The 14,696-nt window shown below is 40.1% G+C and overlaps 1 protein-coding gene across 2 annotated transcripts; it reads left to right on the forward strand.

The window, feature by feature from the left end:
* The first annotated feature begins 3,629 nt into the window (after window positions 1–3,629).
* Window positions 3,630–11,256, forward strand: NEK2 (NIMA related kinase 2). 2 transcript variants are annotated; one of them, XM_053973896.1, is made up of 10 exons: window positions 3,630–3,791; window positions 3,958–4,175; window positions 5,153–5,390; window positions 5,897–5,979; window positions 6,230–6,356; window positions 7,132–7,351; window positions 8,311–8,365; window positions 8,448–8,518; window positions 9,385–9,432; window positions 10,979–11,256. In XM_053973896.1, the coding sequence occupies exons 1-10, from the start codon at window positions 3,696–3,698 to the stop codon at window positions 11,200–11,202; spliced, it is 1,380 nt and encodes a 459-aa protein (XP_053829871.1). In that variant the 5' UTR covers window positions 3,630–3,695; the 3' UTR covers window positions 11,203–11,256. The 2 variants fall into 2 exon arrangements, with proteins under 2 accessions (XP_053829871.1, XP_053829873.1); XM_053973898.1 differs by lacking the exon at window positions 9,385–9,432 and having other exon boundaries at window positions 3,631–3,791.
* The last annotated feature ends 3,440 nt before the right edge of the window (window positions 11,257–14,696 follow it).

The raw sequence follows: 14,696 nt of genomic DNA on the forward strand, positions 1-14,696 counted from the left end.
CTGTGTTGTGCAGAATTTCGTCAATGAATGTGTTCTTTGTTTCCCTCACAGAACAATAGAGGGAAATTTTATCCTCTGGTACTTTTTAGAGTGTTTCTCTCTAATACCCCAGTATTTTATATGTTTTTGTTGATCCTGTGTATGATTTCTGTTGTTAAAGTCAGTAAATATAACATTACCAAAAAGTTATGTCATCTGTGTACAACAGTCCTGGGTAAATGTAGAATGTCTGGGCAGGGACAGAGATGAGAGAAAGTGAGGGGGAAAAACCCAATGTGCATAAAGATATGTAAGGACAAATGCCATTGAATGTTAAAAACTCCAAACTACTTCTGTGGTGAAAATGAACTCAAATAAAACACTCATTGTCTCAGTCACTCCAGTATTTATAAGTCCTCTTGTTGTTATGTAAAAATATTTTTAAGCCCTCTTACCTGTCTAATACTGAATACTCAACTCCTCCTTTTTTGCTAGAAGACTTTGTCACATTTCTGCCACGGATCCTGGACTATGTCTTTACATGTCTTTCACCTCTTTGGAAAGAAAAAAAAATCAACATTTTTCTCAGTTGTTTTTCTAATTATTTTTATAGAGTGCATTTATTTTTCATTATTAATCATTTTATGGTTTCATTTTCAGTACTTTTCCTTTTGAGCTTATTTTCACTTTCTGAACCTGTGCAATCTTCTCTGATTGGAAAACAAACAAACAAACAAAAAAAGCTGCCAGAAACATAACTTAATTTCCTTCAGTACTTTACCATACTTTTTTTGCTATCTGTATAATTATATTGTGTTGGACTTTCACAGCAAAGTGTTACACATTTATTTTTACCTATTTCCACGTACAAAAAAGAAAGTATCTTTAGAGAAATATCAAATTGCCTACCATACTATTTATCTTCAGCATTTAATATTTTGTTAGATAACTAGGTCCTGAAATAAGAGAAAATGTACTCCTTACAGCACAAAGAATCGATGTCATCAAAACTGAAAATCTTTGGTAGGCAACTACCAAAGAGTACTTTTATTTTGTTTTGTTTTGTTCAAGTTCTAGGAAATAATTTGTGAAATTTGATGTTAAAAAAATTTAAAAGCAGAATATACTATTAGAAGCAATATTATAAATCTGTTATTGAGAACTATTTGGTGGCTTTTGAGGGCCTGAAGTCAGCACATGTATTTTCAGGACTAGAAATCTGTGAGTTGCTCCTGAACTAAGAGACCAGAATTGAAAATGCAATACATGACAAATGAGGCCCCCATTTCAAACTTGATACATAGTTTTGGAATTATTCATGTCTGGGTTCAATTGTCCATATAAAATAAGGGAAAAATTCTTGTCATTTTTATAAGTGTGAAAATCAGAAAGAAAGAAAATGGAGGGCCTGTCCAAAATTTTAATAACCACTTTTAGAAATGCATTTTTCTCAAAATTAGCCAGCCCTTAATAAGTATAATAAAAAGTAAAATGACTGTAAAAAAGTAAAATGCTGCTGGCTTTTGAAGCATGACATTTTGACATTTCTCTGATTCAAACCAACATTTCTAAAGAAACTTTTAAGATAGTGCCTAGACAAAACACAGTATTGAAATCCTACTCTATTTCTTTTGAAATATAAATAGAAAGGCTCCCATTGATAACAGTGGGAATGCATGATGACCTTTTGCTAATTTGAATGTACAGAAGTTGGAAATGGAGATATTTTAAACCAGCAATGAAGCTTACAGCCTGAATAATACATACTGTACTGCTTGTCATTTTTATTGAGTAATGCCATAATTTATTCACTATGCTAATGGTGCATGTGAGGATTTTCTTTCAAGGTAATTGAAATCAGGAATAAACACGAACCCTTGAGATCACCCTGTTACCCATTAATTACAAAACCAAAATATCTTTACACTGTAGAATTCATTTGCTCATTTTTTCCTGTAATGACCATACATTCTCTACAGATAGAAGCCTATACAATTTTTATAATGGACAGCAGGAGTTTTTGTGCCTCCTGATGATAAAAGTAAAGGTTTTGATTTTTCTAAAAACTAATAGAAGAATATTTCATAAATATTCAGACATAGCATGACACCTACTCAAACCTATTTCAAAGCTGAAACAAAATTGGGAAGTAACTGAGACCATGTGGAGATGCAAAATGAGGAACTGTTGCTGAATTTCTAGGTCAGGACATACAACTGTTCCCTTTCACACCTGATTCAGGAAAGTTGTCCCTGCCCATGGCAGGGAGTTGGAACAAGATGATCTTCAGGATCCCTTCCAGCCCAGGCCATGATGATTGTAAATCATTACAAGTATGTTACAATGCTTTGCTGAAGGAGTTCCTGTTCCAGTCACAGCTATTGCCACACGGATAAAGATTAAACTGAACTGCAGAACTGCACCTTGTCATCATTCCTTATCATAAATGATGCTAGAAAATACATGAAATTCTTCTTAAAATGTATATAATGCCATTAGTAGATTGCGGTGTTACTCTGTGCCATCCACAGTATTTGCTGGCTCCACGTGTGGATGTGGACCCACAGTTTGCATTTCCCAAATTTTACAATTTAAGCCATTACATTCTTTGGTTTGTTTTCAGCAGGTGATTTGTGTACGATGTAGCATGGGTGTTCATATGTAGTGGGACACGAGAGCTGCCATGACTTTGGTAATCATTCAGAAGTGATTTTTTGAAGAAAAATTTTTGAAGAAATTTTCCATATTGGTTAAAGGACGACTTTCCACAGAACATGCTTAGTTGGAAGAGACCCACAAGGATCATTAAGTCCAACTCCTGGTCCTGCACAGGACACCTTAAGAACACACCATGCGCCTGAGAACTTTGCCCAAACACTTCTTGGGCTCTGTCAGGCTGGTGCTATCACCACTGCCCTGGAGAGCCTGTTCCAGTGGCCAGCTGGAACCCTCTGGGTGAAGATTTTTTTCCTAATATCCAGCCTAAAACCTGCCCTGACACAGCTTCAGGCCATTCCCTCGGGTCCTATCACAGAGCACCACAGAGCAGAGATCAGTGCCTGCCCCTCTTCCCCTCACGAAGAAGCTGTAGACTGCAACAAATCCTGACTAGATTTACATTATTTTAAGCAGCTTAAGTTTTTTTTTAGCATTTCTGAATAGTAAAATTATCTATCCAATAGATAAGAATGTAAGCATTTCAGGAAAGATGATGATTTACTGTTTTTTTAATGGAAAAAAAACCCACCCTTCCTGAGGACCTATGAATATGTGACTTATTGATACCTGCAGGCCCAGTGACTTGTCTAATCAGGAAGAAGGGAAGGAAAGGGAAGAAAAAGCGAAAACGCGAAAAGTCGGGAAAAACAAAGGGAAACATCCAGCACAGCTTCGGAGGGCGTGCCCCTCAGCCCCGGGCGGGGCGAGGCGGGGCGAGGGGCGGTGAGGGGCGGCGAGGGGCGGTGAGGGGCGGCGAGGGGCGGCGAGGGGCGGCCCGGCCCCGCCCCACCCCGGTCTCGCGATGGGCTCGGGCCCCGCCCCCGGCGGTAACGGCCGTACCCGCCGGGCCTCGCGGGCGCTGTTTACGGCGGCGCAGCCAATGGGCGGGCGGGGCGCGCGGGCGGCGCGGCCAATGGGCGGGCGGGGCGGTGCGTTTGAACGGCGCGACGCGAGCGCAGGGGCCCGCGCGGCCCGGCGCGGTCCGTGCGCTGCCCGCCATGCCCGGCCGCCCCGACGACTACGAGGTGCTGCTCACCATCGGCGCCGGCTCCTACGGGAAGTGCCGCAAGGTGCGCCGCAAGGCCGACGGCAAGGTGAGGAGGAGGCGGGGGCAGCGCAGCTTTGCTACTGCCGTGCGCCCCTGCCCGGTGCGGGCGGCTCTCCGCGACACGCGAGCGAGCGGCTCTGGCACACCCTCTTCCCCCTGCGCTGCCCTGGCCGCTGTCCCGGTCACTCCCCAGGGTGTTTCTGCCTCCGCAGATCTTGGTATGGAAGGAACTGGACTATGGCGCGATGACGGAATCGGAGAAGCAGATGCTCGTGTCGGAGGTGAACTTGCTGAGGGAGCTGCGGCACCCGAACATCGTGCGCTACTATGATCGCATCATCGACAGGAGCAGCACCACCCTGTACATCGTCATGGAGTACTGCGACGGGGGAGACCTGGCCAGCTTGATCGCCAAGTGCGCGAAAGAAAGGCACGTGAAATGAGCTTGTGGCGTGTTTGGAATGTCTTGCACGGGTCTTGGGCAGTCCAGAGAGAAGGGAAACTTACTTTGTAACTGCTGAACAGGTTCAGGTTTTAAACCCTTTCGACCCTACGACTCTTCTCAAATGTGAAAGGTTTTGTACAAAGTTATAAAGCGATGGGAACTGTGCTATTGAATGCATCACCGGATTGGATGTTGGTGCTGAAGTAGTAAGAAACCCAGAGCTCTCCTGTGAGGCAGAAGCTGTTGAGGGGTTTCTGGCTATGAATGGTCTTCCCCATGAGCAAAACTTCCGGGACCCTGGGATTTATGAGAACGCCAAAGTGTTTGGAAGGGAGCAGTGATTTTGAATGCAATGTGAAGAGCTATTTTATCTGCCTATATATAAAGCTTGGAGAGACATTAAGTTGATAAGGCTTCACCTTATCTTAGACTTAGCATCCTACTTAAGTATAGTGTCAGTTTTCACATTCTTAGCTCAAACAAGTACATGACACGACCTCTTACTTTGTGAGGATAGTCTAAAATAGTTCTGTAGCTGCCTGCCAGTATCAGTGTTTTCATTTAAGGAAGTCTGTGTTTAAAAACCAGCCCGATTTTGTATGTTGCTCATTATTAACAAGCGGCAACATATCATTATCTTGAGTGATCAAGGGCACAGATCTCATCACAAAAGCATCAAATTGATTTTTTCAAAATGCTGTGTGTTTGTTAGATGGTATGGAGGAGGAAAGAAATACTGCAGGGATTCTGCAATGAAAGCCTCAATGTCATCTAACATATTTGCAGTGATTTTTTTAATCAGTTTTAAAGGCAGAATATGTAGATGCCTGTTGCTGATAGTGCTTATGTGAGTGGTGTTTTATGATAGTACTATTAAAAAGTTATGGAACTAAAACTAGCAGTGACTAATCAAAACTGATGTGTGTTCAGAAAATCCATTAAACAATGTGTTCATTTTTCAGGCATTTCTTGGATGAAAGCTTTGTTCTCCGAGTGTTGACTCAATTAACGTTGGCCCTGAAGGAGTGTCACAGACGGAGCGATGGTGCAGTCACTGTGCACCGAGACCTGAAACCAGCAAATGTCTTTCTAGATGGCAAACAGAATGTGAAACTTGGAGACTTTGGACTGGCTAGGATATTGCACCATGATACCAGCTTTGCCACAACGTTTGTTGGCACTCCATATTACATGTCTCCAGTAAGACCCTTCTGTACATTATCTTCCCTTTTGCCCCTCCAAGGTGTGCTGTTTTGGTCTCGGAGTCCATGAATGTTTGGGAAGTTTTAATGAAGCCTTATTGGTCTTAAATGCAGGTGACTTTTTTCATAAAGCATATGTGCTCTGGAGGCAAGGTTATTTTCATCTCCTTTCTTCCCCACACAATCAACTTCCTTCTAATAACAGTTGCTCTTCACTGTGTAAGCTTTGTTATATTCTTGGGACACTAGCAGTGTTGGAGTATATTGTTCCTGAAAAGGAACAGGGAAGTTAGAGAGCTTTTGTGCTTCATACTGTTAAGGTAAAGCGCTTATTAAATTATCTCCTAATGGTAGGATTTTAAGTTGTAGTGGAAATGAGCAGGAATTACTTATTTCCCTGATACAGGGCACTTTATGTGGGAAAGATTAATGTTGACTGAAATAGAGTTGCATGACATTAACCATGTCTTTGTTAATAAACCTAAGGTTGTTCTCTTTCTTTAGGAACAAATGAACTACTTGTCATACAATGAAAAATCTGACATCTGGTCGCTAGGATGTATTGTGTATGAATTATGTGCTCTCTCGTAAGTATCGTAGTGTGATAACAAATGTGGAAACATCATTGCTAATGTAGACGTGATTATATTTTGTATAGATGAAAGCTTAAAGGTTTCAGAGACTAGTCCTAGATTTTTATTTCTCTATTGGTCTTGACATTAGATAGTCAAAACAAACCTTGACTGCAGGTTTTTTTTCATAGTCTGATATTTTCAGGAAAAAAAAGTAAGTCCTGTAAAACTAGTGAAAGAATCCAAGAAAAATTTTCTTCTTCAGGCCTCCATTTACAGCTTTCAACCAAAAGGAGCTAGCAGAAAAGATAAGGGAAGGGAGGGTCAGGCGAATACCATATCGTTACTCAGATGAGCTGAACGACCTTCTCAAGGAGATGCTGAATGTAAAGGTAAGAACCAATTACTAATTTTTCCACCTATAATTTGAGCTAGTACTGAAATACTAGTTTTTCTTCTCAATTATGAAACAAACCTACCTGAAGTAGTGGTTGTTATCACCTCGTCACTGGCAGTGTCACTTGTTAGAGGGAGGAGTCTGCTCTGAGTCCATCAGAGCAGCAGCTCAATTGTCATGCCAGGGTCATAGGATGCCAAAAGGTGGCCTCAATATTGGCTTACATGGGTAAGCTTCAATAAAGCATGCAAGCTTATTGAGGCCTTATAACTTCAGGGTTAAAATGGTTCCAGTGTGTTCAGGAGCTGGAAGGGGCTGTTTTTTTCTTCATTCTGGGGATTGCTTTATATGGCTAATGTATAGCTTGTTCCCCATGGCTGGTGTGGAGGTGTTGAGAAGAACATGGCAGGGGCAACAAAGCACCCAAGCCTCCAGCAGGCATGGATTGGATTGTTCCAACAGAGTGTTAGCTGAGGAATCTGCTGGTAGCTGCCTCTGCAGGCTCACCCACCCCCTTCTGACTCTGCTGGGAGTGGGTCCCTGGGGTGGGCGACAGAGTCTTGCAGCTCTGGATCTGAAGGCTGGTAACAGCCTCCTTCCTTAGCTTTTATCATCCTGCTGTGCTACTGCTTCCTAATTCCAGTTTTCTCCAATCTCTCCTGCACTTTGTAGCACCTCAGCTGCTCTTGCTTGGAATTCTCTGGCCTTAATGTTTCTTCTTACAGGTGGAACCTGTTGGTAATGCCTTTCCTTTTCCTAATTTCCTTTAGGATTACTGCCGACCTTCTGTTGAAGATATTCTGCGGCACCCCTTGATAGAAGATGTGGTGACAGAAGAACAAAAACAGAATTCTGATAGAAGAGGCTTGAGACCATGGGAGCCAGAAAGGCTGCAGTTCTCAGATGCTGCAGTGAATGAGCTGAAACGGAAGGAGCAACAATTACAGGAGCGAGAGCAAGCCATTAAAGAGAGAGAACAACGTCTGGAGCGTATGCTATTCCATTTTGGGAAGGGGGTGGCAATGGGATTCTGATTCAGTTGGAGGAAGAAAAATTAGACAGTTTTCACAAGCCTCATTTTAATGCACTAGGATGCTGTAGTCCTGCATTCACCACTAGAACTGGGTCTAAAGACCAAAACAAGAATGCTCAGGGCTTACTCTGCTATACTAGCTTCTTTTTTAAGTTACTAAGATAGACTTGACAGTTTAGATATAGAAATCTGGTTTGTGAAGATTATTAAACATGAGTGGCAGTTAGGAAAGTGTACAGAAATGTAGGGTCTGTACTGTGCAGTGTAGGTTGTTTCTTGTCAACTGTGTAAGTAAACATTGCCTATTCTAACATGTACCCAAAGGTGAGCCTGATGCTGGAGAAAAAAAAAAATCTTTGAGTAAACTGTCAACTGCTTTTATAAAAGCTGCGCTCCACAGATAGCTTACCTGTGAGTCTATAGATGGCTGGTCCTTAGGTTTTGGCATTTCCTGCCCACGTGAAATATCTCTCTACATATGCAGTAGGCTCTGCAATACATTTTTTAACCATATGTATTTTTTATCTGAGCCTGAATAACAGCTGCTGCTGTTGTAAGCAGGGTGTTTAGTCATAGCTGAATTATAATATCTGGTATATAAATATTTAAACCTGGTGTCATGTGTGCCATGAGTTAATGTGCAGAATAGAAAGTTGCTATCTATTTGTTGTTGCAGACCAGAGTTTGGAACAAAAGCGTGCCTGGCATTTCAGAGTACTTGTCAGTGTTTTATTAGTGTATACTGATAAAGGTGTATCTACACAGCAGTTACCTTTGTTTAGAGCCATAGAATCAGAAGTGTGGGTGCACCTGACTGGCTGTTACTGCTGTCTTTCCCTGTAAGAGAAGCCCCCCATGCACAGTCACTCTAACATTTACGTGATCATGCTGCAAACTACCATATTTCTGCTTCCAGAGAGAGAACGGGAACTCTGTGTTCGGGAGAGACTGGCAGAGGACAAACTTGCTAGGTATCTTACTAACCTATAATAGACTATATTAGAAACTCTACAGTCTTACAACAAAAAGCTTAAACTTCTCTTCCCAAACCAGAGCTGAAAGCCTGCTGAAGCGGTGCAATCTCCAGAAGCAGCAGCGGGAGGTAACGTGTGCGGAAGGTCCAGGTATGCAAATACTCAAGAAGGCACTTGCACGGGTCGATGTAGGCTGGTGTGACCAGAAGAAAGCCCCTTGTGCTCAGCGTGCTCGGCACAGTCCCCTTGGGGCAAGGCAAAGCCCAGTTATGGCTGCAAGGTTGAGAAGAGACTTTTGATTTTGTGCTTTGCAAAAGGACTTAGAGTGATGCTCAACCATAAGCCTGAGTTAACATTGTTTGCACTGCAGTCTTGTGCTGTCTGGGAAATTAGGTTCTTGTGGTGAGCTAAGGGAAGCACCTTCTTGTAACCCAAACCTTTCTCAGAGCTGCACTTATTTTATGTATGTATGTCTTTTTACAGACCTTTGATTTAGTTAATTTTAATAAAATTGCACATGTCTAATAAATTCAGCTTTCATTAAACTTCCAAAAGCTTCAACATGGCAAATATTACTTGTTGCAAGGGACCCAGCTGTGACTGGTGTGTGCATCATATAAACTATGAAGAATACACATGACTATTATAGAAAGAAAGAAAAAACTCATATTTGAAAATGTAGTAAAATACTTCCTGACTGCCTCTAGTCCTGTTTTATAGTAGTATTTTATACTCATTTTGCCCTTAGTTGTTCATTCTTTGCTATCATAAGGGTATCATCTGTTAATTGCTCCCATCTTATTAAAATAATATTCAAGTATCTAAATGCCTTTTTAAAAAGTGGTAGGGATAGTGAAGGGCTGGGTCAGAAGTAGTACTCTAGAACAAAGACATGTGAACACTCTTTAACATGCAGTAACACTCTCTTCATTTAGCTTTGGTCTGATAAAGCAAGATAAGCATGTCACTGCCTCCAAAGCAAATAAAACTGAAGTAGCTTTTTTTTTTTTTCCAAGAAATGCCTATCAGAGCAGAAAAGGACACAAGTAAAATGCCCCTAGAAAGTGAGTGCTTCTTGAGCTGTATCTAACATTTGTCAACTTTGAGAATTCCACCCGTCTCGCAACATCTTGTCTGACATCAACACATTAAAGAATTTGAGAACAAACTTGCTTTTGGCTTTCTGATGTTGCATCTAAAACTGGTTGACTGAAGGCAAATGAGCTTCAGCTCTTACTTCTGTTCTCTTCTGCATTTCCCACCCCTTTACGTGATATTTTGACCTTACCAGGCATATTAGTTTTTGAGGATAGGCAAAACCAGTTTGGGTGGTTACTATCTCAAGCTCAATAAGCAGCAAAGTGAACATAGTTATTACAAAACTGACCAAATTTTGCAGTATCTGTAGAACATGTGCTTTGCTGCTCTTCTATTTCATTCCATGGTGCTCTTGTAACACTGTTTCTAAAATTATGCCTGTTCTCATACAAATGGACCAAGTGTTTGTCCAATAGTGGTACTGAGTGCTTGCTTGTGTTTTCAGTTGCTCAAATATTGCTGTATTTTTCACAACTGGATTGCGTCTCACACATCTCTTAGATCCCTAATTTCTTCTAGAAGTCCATTGGGTGGTTCACTTGACAATAAAATGGAATACCAAAAATCCTGGTTTTTAAGACGGTGTCCTAGACACTACCCTATTTTTACAGAGATGTTCTGATTCTTAGTGAACCATTTAATGTTACAACAGCTCTGGCTTACACTAATGAAGCTAAAAAATGCTGAAATAGTTGCTGGCTTTTAAAATTCCTTCTTGCTCTTTTGTGCTTTTTGCGTTCTTGCTGTAGTCTCATAAATTGACAATTAACGCTTCAGTGTTGAGATTAGAATAGTTAGACCTTTGATTAAATAAAAATCACACCTTGAAGTTGGGCCTTGTGAAGTTGGCTCTTATGTGAGGCAACTCAGCTGTTGTAATAGTTTTTGATGGCAGTTTTTCTACTCTTGAGTAAATAACTGCCCTTTGATGGTGGCATGCTATAGGATATGCTCTGAAAATTCCTGTTCTGGAGGCCACAGTGAAAGTAGCTTGTTAATTTTTTATTCACCTAAACTCATTTCTCTTCAAGTCAGAGCCTAATTTGTACCCCAGTGACTTAATGCAAAGATAGAGTTGGAACAATGTGGGTAAAGTACAAAGACCACTGGCCAGGTTGAGTCTGCCCCTGCTGTGAAGCAAAGACGAAATTTTTTCAGTAGCTGAAAAGCTGGAAATTCATTCTGCATTTTCTTTTGGAACTGCTTTATGTTACTGTTTAATTTCTGTCCTTCAGAAAAAAACATGTCTTCTTTCCTTAATCAACTAATCTTTCTGTAGGTATCGGGAGGTGCACCCTAAAAACTACTATGGCATATATCCTTTTACCATGATCATTTAAAAGGCTTGTTTTCAATTTTTTTTCTCAAAAAATGGAAAATAATTGTTGCTATTAACAGAGATGCATTTAATTAGATCATGTAAAGCCATAGGTAGATGACAAAATGGGCACCAGGGTTAAAAGCAATAAATGATGGAAGATGCACTAATGCAGTACTTTTTGATTTCTTAAGATAACGCACTCCTGCTTCCCCTTTCTACAACCAAGAAGATCTCACACTCTGATGGAAGTGAAGAGAAAGCTGTATCTCATAATATGGAAAACTATTTCCTTTCCAAAGGGAAAAGCTCTGATCTCAAAAGGCGTCTATATGCTGCAAATCTACGGGCTCAAGCACTGGCTGAACTGGAAAAAAACTATCAATTAAAGAGCAGACAAATCTTGGGCATGCGTTGAAACTGTAACAGATATATTTATCTTTGAAAAGAAGATTAAATGTATAGGCAGATACTTGTGCCTCCCTCTCTTAAGTTAGAACCTACTGAAAAAATTATTTTAATAGTTGTAGAAACTCTTCTTTTATGATAGGTAGTTTATGACAAATGCATAAGATGCTATATGATGAAAACAGGTACTTCTGATACCAAATAAAACAAACTGAATTAATTGTATTATTAAAGAAAAATATTTTGGTCCTCCTGTTTAGCATACTTTACTCTTCTGAAAATATAAAGAATTAATATATGTAAATTATTTGTTTAACATCTGATATGAAAAACTTTTCAGGTGAAAAATGTACAGAGATTCACAGTCTGTAGGTTAAAATGCTGTATGTAATACACAGTTGTTGATAAAGGAAGTGTTGATATTCTGTATATATGGGAAAACAATACCTTCTTTTCTGCACTTGTTAATATTTTTTAACAAAAGAGCACAAAGATTTTTATGCATCTCTTCCTACTTGGTGCTCTATCAAAGCAGGTTACTTTTAATGTTATGTTTTGATTAATGTGTGGGATGGGTCAGAATAACATAACTTCTGAGTTTATATTACTTTCTGCCTGAGCAGCTGAATGCCTTGTCCATCCTCCTACGAGGCTGGTGTCAGGGCGCGGCATTTGAAATAACACCTTCTTTGCCTTGCCTTGAAACTGTGTTATAAACTGTTCCCTTGAGACTGATGTCCAGGATGGGACACCATCCAGTGTATTAGCATCTGGGTTTTGGGGTGGGGCAGTTGTCCTTTAAATAGTAAATCCTTATTTTCTTGAAGCTTAGGAGGTATCTCCATCTTACCCTTAACAATTCTTTGCTCATGTAGGAGTTGCTCACTTAAGGTGGTGTAAGTTTCATGCACTCAACTCATGAATTTTAAAATATCCTTTGAAACTATAGTGTCTGGCATATGTTTTATATAGAAATTTTTTTTTTTTTCTCTTTGGATTGAAATGCCATAAAACATACATTCTTACAAAACAGCTTGTTTTCAAAACATGTTTCCTTATTGGGCTATGAATGTTATCTGAGGAGGTATTCTAGATGGTTTTTACTTCATGAGAGAGAATCTTCTTTGAAACATCAATCTAATTTGACATACTAGATCATCTTAAAGGTCTCTTCCAACCCAAATCATTCTGTGATTTGCAGATAAAGAAGTACTTGAGTAACCCAACAACAGATCTGCTCTGGCAGATTCTGAACAACCCAGCAGAACTTAACGTTTGTTTGGAGAGTGGTTGCTGTTTTCACTGCAACTTTGCTTAAAAGAATTAGACATGACTATTTTTTGTTTGCTGATCTAAAACTACCAACATTTTGGTGGTCATTCCTCAGCAGTAGGTGTGATAGAAATGTACCATGTGGGTTAGTGCAGCTTTCCTCTGCATTCTTTCATATTTCTGAAGCTTCTCACACGTATGTGGAGGGTAAATCCCTGCTTTGTCACCATGTTTGCACACTCAGGTTTTTCTGTTCTGTGTCTGAATCACTGCATTGCACTGCAATGCAGTTCTGGCCTTCGTGTGGATCTTTATGGCTTAACCCATAAAACATTAAAGGGTAAGATACAGTGGTGTCAGTACAATTGGAAAAAATACAAAGGATTCAAGAATGTTTTGTCTATAAAATGCAGGTATCAATGAAAGGAGGAAAACAGGCAGCCAAGAAAATACTGATTCATGAAAGACCATATTCATAGAGTCACAGAATGGTTTGGGTTGGAAAGGACCTTACAGATCATCTGGTTACAACCTCACTACCATGGACAGGGACACTTCACTAGACCAAGTTGCTTAGAACTCCATCCAGCCTGGCCTTGAACACTGCCAGGGACCATCCAAGAAACATCTATAACGTCTCTGGGCAATCTGTTCCAGTGCCTCACCACCCTCACAGCAAAGAACTTCTTCCTAGAATCTAACCTACTCTCTAAAGTGAGAGTCTAAACCAACTGTCTTGCAGTTAAAAGCCATTCCCCCTTGTCTTGTCACAACGTGCTCTTGTAAACAGACTGTCATCTTTCCTGTAGGCTCTGTCCAGGTATGGGAAGGCCACAGTTAGGCCTTCTCCAGGCTGAACAATCCCAATACTCTTAATCTTTCCTCATAGGGGAGGTGCTCCATCCCTCTAACCATCTTGTGAAAGGGATGGCGTTTACAAACGCTTTGCTTTTAACACAACCAAGGTAAGAAAATGGCTCGAGAGCATTTTTTTTCTCTTGGAACACACGTTTCTGTATTTAAAAGTAAAATGCCTTGAGAGAGTACTGTCTGCGGCTTTCCTCTTCCTTTAATACTTCAGTAACCTCAAGATGGCACTGTTGCCTTGTCATTTATAAGAACATCCTCTATTATACATACATTCAAAATCTAATATCTTATTTACATTTATTTTTACCTGTTTTGTTCTAAGCACGTTGCTGCAAGATGCTGACTTTCTTTGGCTACGGATGCTTTAGTACTCGCTGGTGCAATTAATTATAATTATCTCTGATTTGCCATTTTGCATCTTCTATGCATGCATTATAAAAACAACTGAAACAAAGTCCTGGTTAACAACTACACTGTTATGAATCAGAAATGCTACAGAGTGTGCAAACTGTATCAATCACAATGGCAGTAATAAATGAGAACAGCTTAGGTTACAACTGTAGCATGAAGCTGTTTAACTGTGTTACTTATAGCATCTTCTTGAAGTATTATCACTCTAATATGACAAATGAAGTATTTCTTGACGTTTTTGAAATAAGAACTTCATACCAGTACGTGTCAAACATAGTAAAAGGCATCCTGGAGATGGTTTTCGTTCTCTCTCAGGATTTTTGCTTTGGAATACTGAAATTCATGTTTTCCTACAAGGGTGTAATTGTTTTTCCAATAGAACGTGTGTAGCATTGGAATCACACTCAGGATGCAATTTTCAAACATATTCAGGAAATAGAACATTCACAAATAGAACATTTATAGCAATGGTGACTGCTTGTGAAGTGCTTCCAAAATATTGCCATCATGCTGATGGATATACTAATATCTTAGGGAAGTGTGTACATATGGATATGGTACAGCTTAAGCTTTACAGGATGATAACAATGGTGTACACTGTGGAATGTCATGAGAGAAATTAATTACTTTTTAATACATATGTCAGGAATTTTAATAATATGATTAGTTGTGAGCACTCTGAAATTGCAGAAGTTTTATGTGCATAGGAACATCAAGGATAGCCGGGAGGGAAAGATGCATCATCTCCGAAAAATACAGACCAGTCCCCTGATTTTCAAATTTTCAGTTATGCCCTGTCTCCTCTGCAGCCAGTTGAACAGCACTTAAACAGTGTGAAAGTGCTGGCCAACTGGGCAGATAAGAAACTTAATGAAAATCAGACATAAATATAGAGGACCATCAAGCTTCTTTGTAAAAGTGGGAGATGCCACTTCTGAGTCCCTGTCTCTG

Source organism: Vidua macroura, chromosome 3 (genome assembly GCF_024509145.1).
Source record: "Vidua macroura isolate BioBank_ID:100142 chromosome 3, ASM2450914v1, whole genome shotgun sequence".
NCBI lineage: Eukaryota > Metazoa > Chordata > Aves > Passeriformes > Viduidae > Vidua > Vidua macroura.